At 40.4% G+C, this 16,012-nt stretch overlaps 1 protein-coding gene across 3 annotated transcripts in view; it reads left to right on the forward strand.

Moving 5' to 3' along the window:
* MCC (MCC regulator of Wnt signaling pathway) overlaps window positions 1–16,012 on the forward strand; it is a 304,884-nt gene that overhangs the window by 190,154 nt on the left and 98,718 nt on the right. For all 3 annotated transcript variants that reach the window (XM_083151650.1, XM_083151651.1, XM_083151653.1), the window contains one exon: window positions 10,547–10,689. In XM_083151650.1, the coding sequence (XP_083007776.1) occupies window positions 10,547–10,689 (143 nt within the window). The remainder of the gene's footprint in view (window positions 1–10,546; window positions 10,690–16,012) is intronic.

The raw sequence follows: 16,012 nt of genomic DNA on the forward strand, positions 1-16,012 counted from the left end.
ATGTTGACATATGCACTAAAACGCATGTCAAACTTTTTCCATGTTGAAATTTTCCCATGTTGACCTTTTTCCTTTTGTTGACCTTTTGACCATGTCCACCTAAAGCATGTCAACCTTTTTCATGGGTCAACCTTCGATTGTCAACCTATTGACTGTTGACCTAATGATCCAAATCCAGATTTTCATGAGGATAAAAGCTATCATACAAGGAATGAATGATAGTCCCAAATATCCCCCCTCAATACTTAGGCATTTGATGATACCACATTTAGTTATTACTTGTCCTTTTTAGTTTCCTTGCTGACGCTACTTGTATATACATCAGCTAAATATATACCTCTGTTACAGACTAAAGGGACAGAATTTTTTTGGTCTGAAAAACATTTAGCCTTTCAGGGACTTCTGTTCAGCATTCCAATTTTATGTTAATGTGGAAACCAGCTTTTCTGCATTATTTAATATTCCCCTATTTAGCATCTTGTACCACTGGGCTTATTGAGGACACATCTGTAATTCAGTTGTGGCGCCAGATGAACTAAGCTTCAAAAGCGATAAAATGGAGTATGGTAACCAACCAACCAACCAATCAGCTCTTGCCTTACATTTTTCAAACACAGTCTGTTATATGGCATGTAAGAGCTGATTGGTTGGTTGTTTATCACTCTCCATTTTATCGCTTTTGAAGCTTAGTGCATCTGGCCCATCATCTACTGAAAGAGATACAAAAAACTCCATGATTTTATTTTGTTGGAATAACCAAACTGATCTTACAGCTGTTTATATACAATTCTCTGTATTATAATAAAATACCTGCTGCCCAGTGCTGTTTATCTATTGCACTGGGTGTGTACTGTAATAAATCTCTGTTGCCACACAAAGATACTGGCCGATGTGGTTTAATAATGGGTGATAACTTGAGTTTTTATAAGGAGTACAAGGCCACAGTAGAAATAAAGTGTAACATCCATCTTCTAACCCTTCAAGCCTCAGACCTATAAATTATTACAGAAACAGGAACAGCAGTCAGTTGTGTGCTTACTGCTGCTACTGAAGTCAACTGATATCTCTTCTCTATCAATCTTCCTGCTACCGCTCCTCCTCCATCACCCAGTAATACTCAGACATGGAACATGACCTGACTGTAGGGTGAGCAATCAGGGAACACAAATCTATGGAGTAAATGTATGAACTTGACCTTGTTAGACTCCAGGACAGCCAAGCAATATTATTTTGTTTTCAATGGTAGCTCTGATTTGTTTAGGATATCAAGATGATTCCTCATACACCACGCCTCAATGCCTCATGCAGAACGAGGCGTCTGACTCTTGAGAGCTGCACCGTACGTTGTGGCGTATTTTTCATAAGAATGTGCGGTTTAGTTGCGAAGGGATGCATCAAAACCACTTAACGAGACTGCACAAATGAATATTATATGCAATACTTGCTTATCTGTTCAAGTCTGACTATATGAAGTAGTGTTCATTCTAGCACCCGCTATCTTTGAAAACCCATGCAGTTCCTCTTCCCTGCCTGTGGTGTCGCTGTCTGCTGTGGTGTTTCTAGCACAGGTCTGGTTTGCATGTCAGTGCTGATATACAGACCACACTGTGCTAGAAGCACTACAGCAGACAGCGACACCCCAGGCAGGGAAGAGGAACTGCATGAGTTTTCAAAGATAGCGGGTGCTAGAATGAACACTACATGGAGTACAACAGAACTGCAGCATTGTAGCACTTTGTATATAGAGTCATACTATGCACACAAATATAAGTGTCATTATATGTAAAATTAATCGGTGTTGCACCTTCATACCAAAAATATACATAACCAGGGATGTTTAATGGTACTGCAGCACTAATGTGTGAGGACACATCTACAAGTGTTGCATTTATACAGAACGCCTGCGCTCCATGTGACCCTGTAATTCCAGGCATCTTTTTGTGCAACTTTTTCCGTTCACATGAATTTTATTCACAAAAGGAGGGAATAGGATGCACAAGGATTAGAGGTAGGCTGCAGGTTGGGTGAGCAGAATAAAACAGCAGGGAGGCAAACGAAAAATATAAAAAAAAAAATATTAAAGAAGGTGCATACAGGATAAAATATTATTTTTCATAAGAACGTATAAAGGATGTTAATCAGTTGCTGAACGATGTCGTTTCTTAGTGCCCAATGCATTCACGCTTCTAACATTTTAATTGTTTTCTACAACTTTTTTCAATGATGCGTGAAAAAAATTGTAGTAAACAACTGAAAAATTGGAAGCACAATGCTGTGTGTGTTACCCTGTAATTTGGAGTCCTTGGAGTGCTGCCCCCAATGAAGGGTATGTAAAGGGGCTGGTAGGCTTACTCAGGAGTTACACCATGGCATTACATTATTCATTTATTTTATTTCTTCTATATATTTTTTTCTGATATTTAATTTGGAGCCAGGTAACAGCTGACCACATCACGTGGACTCCCCCTCCCCCTCCCCAGAAGTTCTGTTAATCTGTCTATTCCCATTAAGCTTCTTCTGGGCATTGCGACTGCAGCACCCATTTCCAGCCTCCGCAGACCGCCATTTCTATGTACTATAGTGGTGCTGTGGAGAACCATCGCCATGAGATAGTTTGTGGCCTTTAGCTGCCAGATAGGAATCAGGTCACAGTCCTGAGTCACCCTGTTTGTGTATTTCCAGAGACCTTAAATAAAAAGGTGTTAATCTGTCACCTTCATTATATTCACTGCAAGCTATTTATTATTTGACTATAACCAATATCAGACATCTTTTGAAGATAAACTATCCTTCATTTCCTTCTCTTCCCCATCTCCATATTTTTCAATAGCTGTGATGCAGTTCTGTCCTATTCATAATCTACTGGAATAAAACCACTATCACAATCTATAAATTGTTGATTACTTTAGAATAAGAATGGGACTGTTCTTTTGTTAGGAAGTATGATGCCTTTTTGTTTAGATGATAAAAAAAAATATCATTTTTATTTTAATATCTTCTGTTTTGCATGCGTGGTCTTCAATAAAGCTTTGCTGAATTTAGTATATGAAATAACCATTTCCTAATCATGCCAATATATCAGTGCCCTGGATCCTGGCTATCTCCTAGTGTAGCCAGATACAGAGCTGCTTACCTCTGGGCTGGTGGGCAGACAGTAGGGATCACTACTCCTTCAGGTTCTTTCTGATCACACATTCTCTTCCCTGGTGTTCAGTAGGCATGTTCTGTTTAATGCGCTTTTCTGTAATGTCTCAATATCCCTGTGTGATTCCACATGTCACACCATGTTGCTCCCCACATCGTGGATTTATATTTGCAGACTGGTTAGTTGTCTTTTGGCAACAAAATGAAGCTCAAGTATTTGCTTATACTGAAACATCTTTTTCATGTAATCCTTAGTGAAGCCCGCGGAACCATCTCTAGTATGTCTTTCACCATGGTTGAGATCTCCTGTGTTTTCTGTGTACACAGCCGAACTTCCGCAACTTCTATTCATTATTCCTTGTGATTTGCTGCTAATTATGTTTCCCTATAGCTTTTACTTTAGAAAAGATAAGCTCTAGAGAATTCCGTACTCAACACTACGTCTTCTCTGTATTTCCCATTCTCATTTCATCTATGGCAAATAGCAAGGGAGATGGACCTCCTAGTGCCTTTCTGGGCAATGTACTGTACAACAAAAATGTAAGTTCCCTGAGACAATCTATAGAATATATGGTTCCATCGCCCCACTGTATACAGGTCAAAGTATCTTCTGTCCTAAGCAGTAATTTTACATTTTTGGTCCCAAAAGTCCCCTGCCTTCCGATTGGAAGGACAGAGTATGCTGATAAACTGAGCTCTCACTGAGCAAATACCTGGAAAAAAAAAAAGAAAAAGCTGTGCGCTACAAATACAAATGTGATAACCAAATGAAAGTCTATGTCCTCTATTGCAGCAACAGTCGGATGAGGTACTCAAAACCACCAATGCAAAACAACCTTTTTAGTATATTTATCTGCCAGTGCTGTGCACATTTTTTCTGAGTTTGCTAATAAGGGAAATCCATTACCGAATCTATCATTAATGGGACTTTCTGAGGTTCATGCACTACCAAAAGAATGCTCTATATAATATTAGAGACTTCTAGTTCTCTTTCCATCTCCATGTGACTAACCTGAATGACTGAAATTCCATACCATCATTAACCCTTATGAATATATTAATTTCTATCTTAGAGCACTAATCGAACCGGCTGGTACTAACCATTATTAGTTGTTCTCTTTTTATTATTTTTTTCTGTGCATTTTTGTATTTTGTACTGTATTTTTATTAATTGATCATATATCTCTCTCTTATTAAATTAGTTTATATTCTACCACAGTCCTACTCGTATGTTTCTGTTTGACCAAATACCTTTTAGCCAGAAAATGGGAATGCATTAAAGCTCCTTTAGATTTCTTTAATTCCAAAATATAGTCTGACGTGGAGAAAACGACAGCCAATTTCAATATTCAATTCTAATAATTTACCCAGGCATGGTGTAATTTTTACCTCCCTTATCAATGTGTTAACTTCAGACCACTAATGGTCCTCAAAACTTGTATCATCCTGTCACCACATTAGACAGCCACATGTTCATTCTCATTTTCCATAACTCATATTGGGGCAGATGTATGAAACCTTGTGAAGAGATAAAGTGGAAGGTGATAATGCACCAGTCAACAACTGTGTGGCCGATGTATTTAAGCCTGGTGAAGAGAAAATGTGCCAGCCAATCAACTACCAACTGTAATTTTTCAAACACAGCTGATTGGCTGGTGCGTTATCTCCTTCGACTTTATCTCCACTTTATCTTTTCAGCAGGCTTAATACATCTGCCCCATTATTTTAAAATGTGTTTGTGGTAACTAATTTATGGGGGATCCAGTCGTTGTCAACAGTAACCAAATCAATATTCATGTTGACACTAGAATGTCGGTATTAACTATTTCAACAACCTCAGAATGTTAGCATCTGAAATGCTGCCAAGTGAAATGTCAGCGGTTTGTGTTAGGTGCTGCCATGAGAGTTACTGTTAAACAATGGGGGAAGGTTAGGGATAGGCTGCAGGAAGAGGGGGATGGGTAAGAGTTAGTGTAGAGATATGTGTATATTAGGACATACTGCCAGTTATGCTTTAATGTTGATGTTGGATTTTAAATCTGCCACAGATGGCTCAATAAAATGTTAATTCTACAGTAGGTCTAGTGTAGTTCATTAAAATGTATATATCTGAAGATATCATGTGACCAGGAAAACAAGCAAATACCATACTGGATATTGGTATTTCTATATGTGTATAGATGGGTTGGATACAAAATTCTGGTTTCCCGGATCCCAACAGTCAGAATAGGGACAGTGCAATACCGACATTTCCCAATAACTAATTTAACTGTACCCCTGATTCAAACCCTATCTTCCCCATCCTGCAACCTCCCCTAAACTCCCTGTCCCTTAGCCTAACCTCACACGGTCCAACCTTAACCAAAACGCACAGCCTTACCTTAACCTTTCTCATCCCCACAGCCTAACACTAAGCCGAGTACATACTTATGGGATTCCACTGTCTGTCTTCTCTGCTGGGATTCTGATCACATACCATATACAGTGAATGACTAGGGGATGCTTACCTGCTTCCTAACCCAGGAGAGGGTAAATACTCAGCTGTCTGCCTAAAAAAAAAGTATTTATACTTTAAACCGAGAACGAAGACTAGAACCATATGTATATTGTATATTTCTGCAGTAGCGAAGAGCTTCAGAAAGCATAGAAATATAAGTGGCATGACAGTTTTGTTAGGGAAATGTCTACTTGATAATTCCCCTCAACTCTAAAGAGCCTGTGTAATTATTTTATGAAAACCTATGTAAAATAGCTATATTTGAACTATTCATCCTATGCTGCAAAATCCAGATATACTGCTTGATTTTTTTAATGCATGGGACATTTTTACATATTTTTATGGACTGGTCCTAAATAACCATGTTGTATTTACTTGTGTCTTCCACCGGATCTGCATAAGAAATGGAACAATAGTGTTTTCCTATAAAACAGTTTAACCTAGAGTTTGTATGCAGATACAACCGTGGTCACACACTGCTGTAGACATGCCACATATAATTTTAATCGGAAGAGGTTGCTTGTGCATCCTATTTACTGTGTATTTATATTTGCTAATAGGATGCTATTTAATAAGGGGAAAAAATGCAAAAAAGACACTCGGCATTGCCGAGTCACACCACAGACTAGAAGAGTTGTTAAACGCTACATGTAAGTGGAAACATCTGCACGTGTGTTTTATATGTATGTAAGCAAAGCAAAACTTTCTGGACCTGGTGGCCAATTTATAAAACTCAATTCAATTAAAAACTTAAAAACTATGTTAATAGCACCAGAAAGAAGACCCTGGAGCTATTCAATTGTCCACATTACCAGTCAGCTATGTTAATTGGTAATAGTGCCAGGAAGGATGTTGTGTGCACATCACTAGTCAGTTTGCGCTCTCCATAAACTGGATGTTAAGTCACGAGAACGGTCATTCTTTAGACTTATGCGCCTGCCACAATGTCGTTTGTGCTGTGCTGAAGCATAAAACACCATTGTAGCGCTAGTTCAGTCCACCCTTCTGCTTTCGTCACAGGAAGGGTTTATGAGCAGAAATTTTATGGTCTGGCTTAATAGTGCACTTAATTGAATAGCTCTGGGGCCTCCTTCCCAGTACTTTTAACATTGTTTTTAATTGAGTGGAGCCCATAAATAGCATTGCCAAATAGAAGCATATGGGCTTCTTTCACGTTGTTTATCAGGGGTCGCTCGGATGGCGCATGTACAGATGGACTCTTGGGTTATGAACCTAGGTGCCCGATCATTATAAAGGACAATCCTTATTGGAAGAGCTGTTCTTTGTGATTTTAATTACATTTGTTTGTACATTTAGAACATTAACATATCAAGCCCTGTATTCTACTTTACCTTAATATTTGAACAAAATATTTCTATGAAGCAAATGTTTAGATTTGAGAAGAGCGATCTTCAAGTAGAAAAGCTTGTGATGTTAGACAGGTTTGTCCTGTGTAGTGTAAGAGGCTCTGCAGCCTTGCCCAAACTCCGGCTCTAAGGCTAGGCTAGATCTTATTTTGTAATCCCATTATTACAGCTTACATAAATGTCTTAGGGGTATTTGTAATATGCATTATATAAAAATAAAGTACCAACCAATTGGCTTCTTACAATTTTATTTTATAAGCTGTTTGAAAAATGTCAGTTAGGAGCTGATGGTTGGAACTTTATATCTATCCAAGGTTTGATATATTTTCCTCTTAGAGTGTTAGCGCCATCTTTTTGTAGAATGTTTTTTGATGACACCTAGCTGCCAATCAAGTCCTTATGATGCTCACAGTAGCACATAGTATTTCAGGGGAGGAGGAGTGTACTGATTATGTGGGAGGCAGTGACCTGTCCACACATTTAATTGGAGGGCAACGTGGACATGCATGTGAGACCTCTATAGTATCACACTAGAATAGAGCATACACACAGTTAGATTTGGTATTTGATATGCCATTCGATTCCATCTGGCTATATAGTCTTATCTGGCAACACTGTTTTTTTTTTTCGATTTCCACTAAACGTGAATTCGCATTGGGATTGAATGCTGCTAAACCATTTGATGTGCATTGCATTTTGAGTCGATTTTGCTTCTATAAGCAAAATCAAATAGAAAATGAGTGGTAATCTCACAGTGTGTACGCCCTAGAAGTGTGTTCACATGGACAAATTTTGCTTGCAATTCAATCCTGATTCGATTGGGATCAAATCAAACAAAGCAAAATGGATTACATTGGGGCTATATAGTCTTGTCTGCACTGTCTATTTTTCTTTTCATTTTCCATGCCGCGGGACGGCGCAACTCGGGGTTGAATCGGCATTGAATGCGGCTGAAAACCAGTCGATGTCCATTTAAGTTTGATTCAATTTTGCTTATATAAGTAAAATCGAATAGAAAAAATAAACGAACCATGTGTGCGGGGAATTATACACAAATATTTTGATATCAAGTACACAGTTGTAAAGTGTGAAGTGCATACATCTAGCTTGCTTACAGTACATACGCCATGGGACCAATGCTGAGTTAAAAAATAAATGGACAAATCTGTACTAAAAGCCGCTTTGCCTCATCAATTAGTACTTGTGAGAACCAATTAATTATTACTTGCTGTGCAGCTATAATAATTAATTGCTGTGCTGCTGTAGGAATGTTAGCAGTGTCTCAGTGCATTAGGCAGAATTAACAAAGTTTGCGTTTTTCAACAACTGTCAGTTAATTGCCTTGGCAAATATTGAAGAAGTCAAAGCCTTTTAAACCACAGCTATCTAGCTAATATTAATACTCTTTAAACCTTTAACTAATCAATGGTATGGTATATCGGTAATATTATATAATCAGCCAAATTGTTTTGCATTGAATACTTATCTTTTAACCGATATTAACAGATATTGCAGTAGTTGTGAATAGATCTGATCTACCATCGAGGGGTTGAAACAGAATCTCATCTCAAGGTTTAACCATAGAAAAAATAGTTTTAAATGAACCATAATATTTGTATTACAACCCGGTGCTATCAATTCTGCACCATTAGCATCATACATGAAACCTCATGTGGGCAAATAACATACAGTACCTCCCAACTCGGTGAAACTGTCCTCATTTGTAGACTCTTAAGTAGGTCAAGAAGTTAGAGTTCTGTCCCAATCACTAAAATTCTGTGTAGTGAATGGCCGATTGGTGGGAAGTCCAAACTGGTTCACTTCCAAGTCCTCAAATATATATATTTATTTATTTATACAGTGTCTTATATAGCGCAGCAGATTCCGTTGCGCTATACAATAGTAGACAGTGATAAAACAAACTGGGTAACAACAGACAGACTTGGAGGTAGGAGGGCCCTGCTGCAAGCTTACAATCTATAGATCTATTTATTACTTCTAAGAAATACTGGAGTGCTCATGTTTTCTGACTGTTGTCTTCATGGACATGTCATTTAGAAGCTATGCATGCAAACAGACTCTTGAAACTCCTGTTTCAAGTGCTCGAGTGCCAAGTGGCACCCTGCAGAGGTGTATGGGTCTTTGGATTGATAAGCATTGGGTTGACACATGAAATAGGTCGACAGGGTTGTAAGGTCGACAAAAGCATTAGGTTGACAATGACACGCTCGACAGAGTAAAATGTCTACATGCGGTTTTCACTTTTTTTTGGTCCCGGATGTCGACATGGACACCGTCAAAGTGTTCTGCATCCTCTCTATTTTCCCTCCGTGCCCTAGTGGATGGTAGGGCGTGGAGGGACATGTTGGCTCAAAAAAGCGAAAAATTAATGTTGACCTTTTGACTGTCGATCTTGTTATTGTCTACCTAATGCTCGTGTCAAAGCTTCCAACCCTGTTGACCTTGGTCAACACAAAAAATAGGTCAACATGGCTATCAGTGGTCGACCCAATGCATGTTGACCTTTATGACCGTATACCCCTGCAGCTGTGGTCTCCAAACTGCTGTTTCGATTCTGTGCCTCAATGATTGTTGAACAATAAATGACCTTACATGGACAGTATTAGACGATCAGTCCCTGAGGCTACTTGTCTTCTCCATCTCTTATAATGATACATGATCCCTGTCTCCTGACTTAAGCTAGGTACACATATATACAATCGTCGGGCCGTTCTTCCAATCTGGGGGCAAACGGCCGTTCGATTGTATAGGTGTGTACGCTGTCCCAATTGCTGCTGTGCAATCGATAAACGGCCAAAAACGCTCTTGGCCGTCCACGGTCGGTCGGTCGAAGGTTCTTTGCTGCTTAATATTTCATCCGACAGGACGGCTCCATATCGGAACAAAAGTGAAGTGTGTACGCATGTTCGATCGATATGCTTGACAGTTTGACAAAGCACGGTGGTATGCTGCATTATGAGAGACCCTGTAACCCTTTGCCTGCTGTTTTAACTAATGTGTGTTTAATGCCTCACTGCCCAACACTTTAGAGGCATCACTTTAAGACATTAATCAATGTTGAAGTTTTAATAGAGTGTGCTGGAAGCTCTTTGCAGGGCACCATAACACACTATTAAAACTTCAACATTGATTAATGTCTTAAAGTGATGCCTCTAAAGTGTTGGGCAGTGAGGCATTAAACACACATTAGTTAAAACAGCAGGCAAAGGGTTACAGGGTCTCTCATATACTTCTTCTTGCGATTGTTTGGACGGGAGTACATCGGACGTCCCAAGTAAAATTGTACATATGTGTACGCGCAGAACGGTCGTATGTTTTGGACGGTCGAACGTGTATTCGGTCGAACGAACGGTCGCAAGAAAAATGAAATTGTACATATGTGTACCCAGCTTTACTCTTCAGTTTGAAGTGCTAGTTGTGACAAATAGAACAGAGCTGTAAATACAGGGCTCCGTACACTAAAAGACTTTTTCTGGGATGCCAAATATTTATCTTGACTTTATGTTCCTCTCACTAGTGTGAGCAGTCGCATCTGATGCGGGAGCATGAGGATGTACAGGAGAGGACAACGTTACGATATGAAGAAAGAATCACTGAGCTGCACAGCATAATCGCAGAGTTAAACAAGAAGATCGATCGACTTCAAGGGACAACGATAAGGTATGTGTTGCCTATACCATGTTATGTACACATGTTGGTAGGAGAGGACCCACTGGGGTAGGGGTGTAAAACCACTTGAAACTCTAAGCAGGTGACTACATCTATTTTTTAGTATTTATTAAATCATATTACTTCTATATTCAGGTTTAACAGTTACTTGTCTTTTTTTGTCTGTGAATATGATTATTGTAGAGTCTATTGCAATTCTGTTGTGTTATCTGTATTATGGAAGTCACAGCCTGTGGCATGGGTTACTTGTCTGTAGGAAAACATGAGGGTGCGTGAGAAGTATAGAGACCGTACATAAGATAGTAATAGCATGTTACCCAGATATAAAAGGTTTCCTATAGTAATGGAAACAGTCTAATATTTTTGAGGTTTGATACTGTTTTAATGTGATAGATGTTTGTATAAAAATGTAACTACACTGTGAAATTCAGTTTGCTGAATTTATTGAGCACATGCGAGGGATCCTGCATAATAATGCCTTGTTACCAACTGATGCATCAGAATAATCTGCCCAGCACATATGAACTATATTTGTTTTTTTTATCTATGTATTGTTTTGTATTTTGAAACATCCCCTTAACACTAGTACTGTAGTTACACTCGCATACCTTACATTCTATGGGTGTGGGTTGTTAGATCTACACCAACTAGGTCGACATGGGTCAAGGTCCACATGGGACTAGGTCGACAGGACATTAGGTCGATACAAGCATTAATTCAACATGGGTAAGGTCAACACTCAAAAGGTCGACATTGGGTTTTTCACTGTTTTTTTACCCCAATGTCAACACAGTCCACATGGACACAGATTAAGGTGCACCGCATCCCCTCGCTTTGCTCACGATGCTTCGGGCACGGTGCCTCGCTTTGCTTGGCACACTATTTTTTCTCCCACCACACCCTAGTGGATGGTAGGGCATGTAATACCTCCTGTCAGCCCAAAAAAACAGTGCACTAATGCATGTGTCGACCTAGACCCATGTCGACCTAGACATATGTCGACCTTGTTGCCTGTCGACCTAGTTGGTGTAGACCTAATGACCGTATCCCCATTCTATGACACCTTACACTCTGCTATATTTTATTTATGTGATGCCCTGGGGTGTTTTTTTCTGGATTGGTTCGGGGTTGCCCTGCGCCCCAGAGGGTTAGGGACCTGCTCGACAGAGGTAACCTCAACGTTAGTGGGAAGGTTCATATTTTTAGCCACATATATGCGAACAACCTCTAAATTAAATATAAAAAGGTAATCTGCAGTATATAATGTAATAATAAAAATAATAAATGTAATATATTATAAGTAATATAATGTACCGGTAATAATAAAATAATGAAAATACGGCCGGTTAGTAAATTAGGAATCGCCATTCTTTTGAATGGTGATTCCTATTTGTGTTCTGTCGATGGCTTATACATTCGTATTTTTAAATACAAATACGAATGTGCCATAAAACGAATGGACGTATTTTCGGGACAGTAAATCCCGAAAATACGAATACGTATAATTAGGCGTATTTTTGGATACGAATACGCCTATTTTATACGAATTAGGCTTAGTAAATTTCCCCCACAGTGTCTAGCGTACTTAGTACTTTGCATGGAATTACTTCACCAACACTTTCCTCTGCCTCTGTAAATTTCTGCTGTAGTTCCCCTATAAAACTCAGGCCGGATTCTAAGCAAAATTGTGTCAAGGCAAACCACTGATCTTGCGTTGCGTAGCACTTAGCTGGTTTTCCGTGGAATAGCACTAACCTATTTTTGCATGGCCTAGCACGCAAACAATTGTGTGGCATAGCAAAACGATGGTGTTTGCATGGAGTAGCTAAGTGCTGGTTTTAGAAAATGCCCTTACAGTACATAACTCCGTGTGTAGACGCATAGTGATAATGATGCGCGGACCGCACGGGGATTAATATCCAGCATGCTGGATAAATCTTTAATCGCCAGTGTCAGGGTTAGTTTTTCATCGGAGAACACTGGCCCTGACAGATCATTTTGTGCTGAGCAATCTTGCATCGCTCATAAAGCTCATCAACACATCTCCCCGTGTGTTGGCACCATAAGAGACCCATGTCTGGGCTTTTTCTTTTAAACCTGTGGAGTGCCACCAATATCGCAAGTGTGTATAGAGCCTGAGCGCGATACACAGTAAGCGCTGAAAGGGAGTTTACACATGCGCACCTCCAGTAATGTGACACCGTATGCGGGGCGGAAGTGACGTCGCACCCCACTTGCCTGCAGTCCGGATGCCTATTAAGGGCTATTTCTAGCAAATCCACACTATGGGGGGTATTCAATGCCGCAGCGAGCGGCCGGCGAGGGGGTTAAACAGCGAGGATTGCTGAAAACCAGCGATCCTCGCTGTTTAACCCCCACGCCGGCCGCTCGCTCGCTCTATTCAACGTTCAGGGGAAATCCTCACCGTCACAGGACGGCGAGAATTCCCCAAAACAGCGAGACCCGCGGCTGCTGCAGAAAACTCGCAGTTTTTAGCCGCGGGTCTCGCTGCTTCTGGAGCCGCATCCGCCAATTCTCCCTCGCTCAAAAAACGTAGCGAGGGGGAATTGCCGGATGCGGAGGCTGTGTTAAATGCTGTCAGGGTGAGTGGTGACAGCGAGCAGGAAGCCCTGCTCGCTGTCACCACTCGCAAACAGCATTGAATACCTGCCTATGTTTAATACAGTATCAATGTGATATCACCTAAATGCTTTTATTATTCCTTTACCTAAAGTGATTGAGCCGTATAAGTGTGTGTGTGTATGTATATATGTATGTATATATATATATATATATATATGTAATACAGGTTAATTAAAACAGGAAGTGATGTAGGTCAGCCCTTATGATAAATAACAGCTCCCTCCAGTTTATCTCCACCCCCTGACGAAGTCCTAAGCGACGAAACATGTTGAGTAACTTCTGAGACCGCATCTCCTGCACAAAAGCTAAGCTGTTCTATTTATTCCATTTATTCTATTTATGCCTTATATCAATTGATTATTTTACCTCCAGCCAACACCTTGTTTACAACCGTTAATTATCTCTGGATATACCAGTGTTTTTAAATTATTTTTACTGCACGTTTCCCATCCCTATTCATTGTATGTTTTTATAAATTGTCCACGTTTTTATAAAAATAAATCCAAAAAGTCTTTTTAAGATATTTATATCAGTCTCTCCATATTTATTACCTATGTCGCCGGGTTCCTAACATTTTTTCACAAAACCTATCTTCCATAGAGACGGTCCACTACCGCCTTTTCAGGCCCCGTGCAGACACCCGATATTGAATAGGGGAAGTCATTTATTATCTTGCTGGCAGTTACAGAAACCTGGCTCACACAATCAGACACGGCCTCGCCTGCAGCACTGTCACATGGTGGTTTCCACTTCACTCACACCACCAGGCCTGGTAACTGTAAAGGAGGTGGGGTTGGTATATTACTGTCACAAGACTTCACATACTCCGTTCTACCATCAGCTCCTTCACTCACATTTACATCATTTGAAGTTCACTCTATTAGGGTTTTTTCCCCTTTCTCTCTGCGTGTTGCTGCTATCTATCGCCCACCTGGGCTTCCCAAAACTCAATTTCTAGAAGATTTCTCTGCCTGGCTCCCCCATTTCTTATCCTCTGATATCTCCACTGTCATCCTGGGTGACTTCAATATTGTTATTGACAGTCCACCATCATTGCATGCTTCCAAACTCCTCTCTCTAACCTCCTCTCTCGGCCTCTCCCAGTGGTCTGACTCCTCTACTCACGAGGAAGGCCACTGCCTTGACCTTGTTTTCACCATACTGTGCTCAGTCTCTGATTTTACTAACACTCCCTTCCCTCTCTCTGATCACAATCTCATTACCCTCTCACTCTCTTCCATTACCCCAAGCTCACTGACACTGAAATCATGCAAGCCTACTCTAACCCGCAGAAATACTAATGCAATTAATTTTCCACAACTTACCACCTCCCTGCAACAACAGCTCTCACTAATTTCTACATTTACCTCTCCTGACTCTGCTGTTTCCCACCTCTACCAGACTCTTGAAACAGCCCTTGATGACGTGGCTCCAGCTACCCATTACACCCCGCGTAGGCTTAGATGCCAACTGTGGCACACCAAAACTACAAGACAACTACGAAATCATTCACGTAAAGTAGAACGCCAATGGCGCAAATCTCGTAGTACGACTGATTTCCTCGCATATAAAACTAGCTACTACTCCTACAGCAATGCTTTGGACACTGCCAAACAAACATACTACAAATCTCTCATCTCTTCTCATGCCACCAACCCTAAGCGACTTTTTAACACCTTTAAGTCTCTTCTGTACCCTCCCCCTCCTCCCCCACCGGCTACCATCAGTGCACAAGAACTTGCCTCCTACTTTAAGGACAAGATTGATAACATCCGAGATGAAATGGTATGCTCCACAACCTCTAACCCGCTTTCTTTCCCACCTGAACCCTCTGGCACTTTCTCTTCATTTGAGCCCACAAATGAAAAGGAAGTATCCGCACTCTTCATATCCTCTTACTCTACTACCTCTCCTCTCGATCCTATACCTGCGCAAGTCATTAAAAATCTATCTCCTGTGATTATTCCAACCTTAACTAAAATCTGCAATCTCTCTCTTACTACTGGTACTTTTCCTTCTCTGCTCAAACATGCAGTGATAACTCCTATTCTAAAAAAACAGAATTCTGACCCTAACTCTCTCTCTAACTATCGTCCTATATCTCAGCTCCCATGCCTCTCCAAGCTACTGGAGAGACTTGTCTACTCTCGCCTCACAAACTTTCTTAACTCTAACACCCTATTAGACCCACTTCAGTCAGGTTTTCGCTCTCAACACTCCACTGAGACAGCACTGACTAAAGTGGTGAATGATCTGGTAACGGCTAAGTCTAAAGGCCATTACTCACTACTTATTCTTCTTGATCTTTCTGCTGCATTTAACACTGTTGATCACTCTCTTCTCTTACAAACACTACACTCCCTAGGTCTTAATGATACAGCCCTTTCCTGGTTCACATCTTACCTATCTGATCGCTCTTTCAGTGTTTGCTTCTCTAACTCTACTTCCTCTTCATTACCTCTGTCAGTCGGAGTTCCGCAAGGTTCAGTCTTAGGTCCTCTGCTCTTCTCAATCTATACCTCCTCTCTTGGCAAACTAATCAGCTCTTTCGGATTTCAGTATCACTTGTATGCTGATGATACTCAAATCTATCTATCAACCCCAGAGTTGTCACCAGCGGTTTTGGGTCGAGTTTCTGATTGTCTCTCTGCCATCTCATCTTGGATGTCTT

This window comes from Crinia signifera, chromosome 1 (assembly GCF_055691185.1).
Source record: "Crinia signifera chromosome 1, ASM5569118v1, whole genome shotgun sequence".
NCBI lineage: Eukaryota > Metazoa > Chordata > Amphibia > Anura > Myobatrachidae > Crinia > Crinia signifera.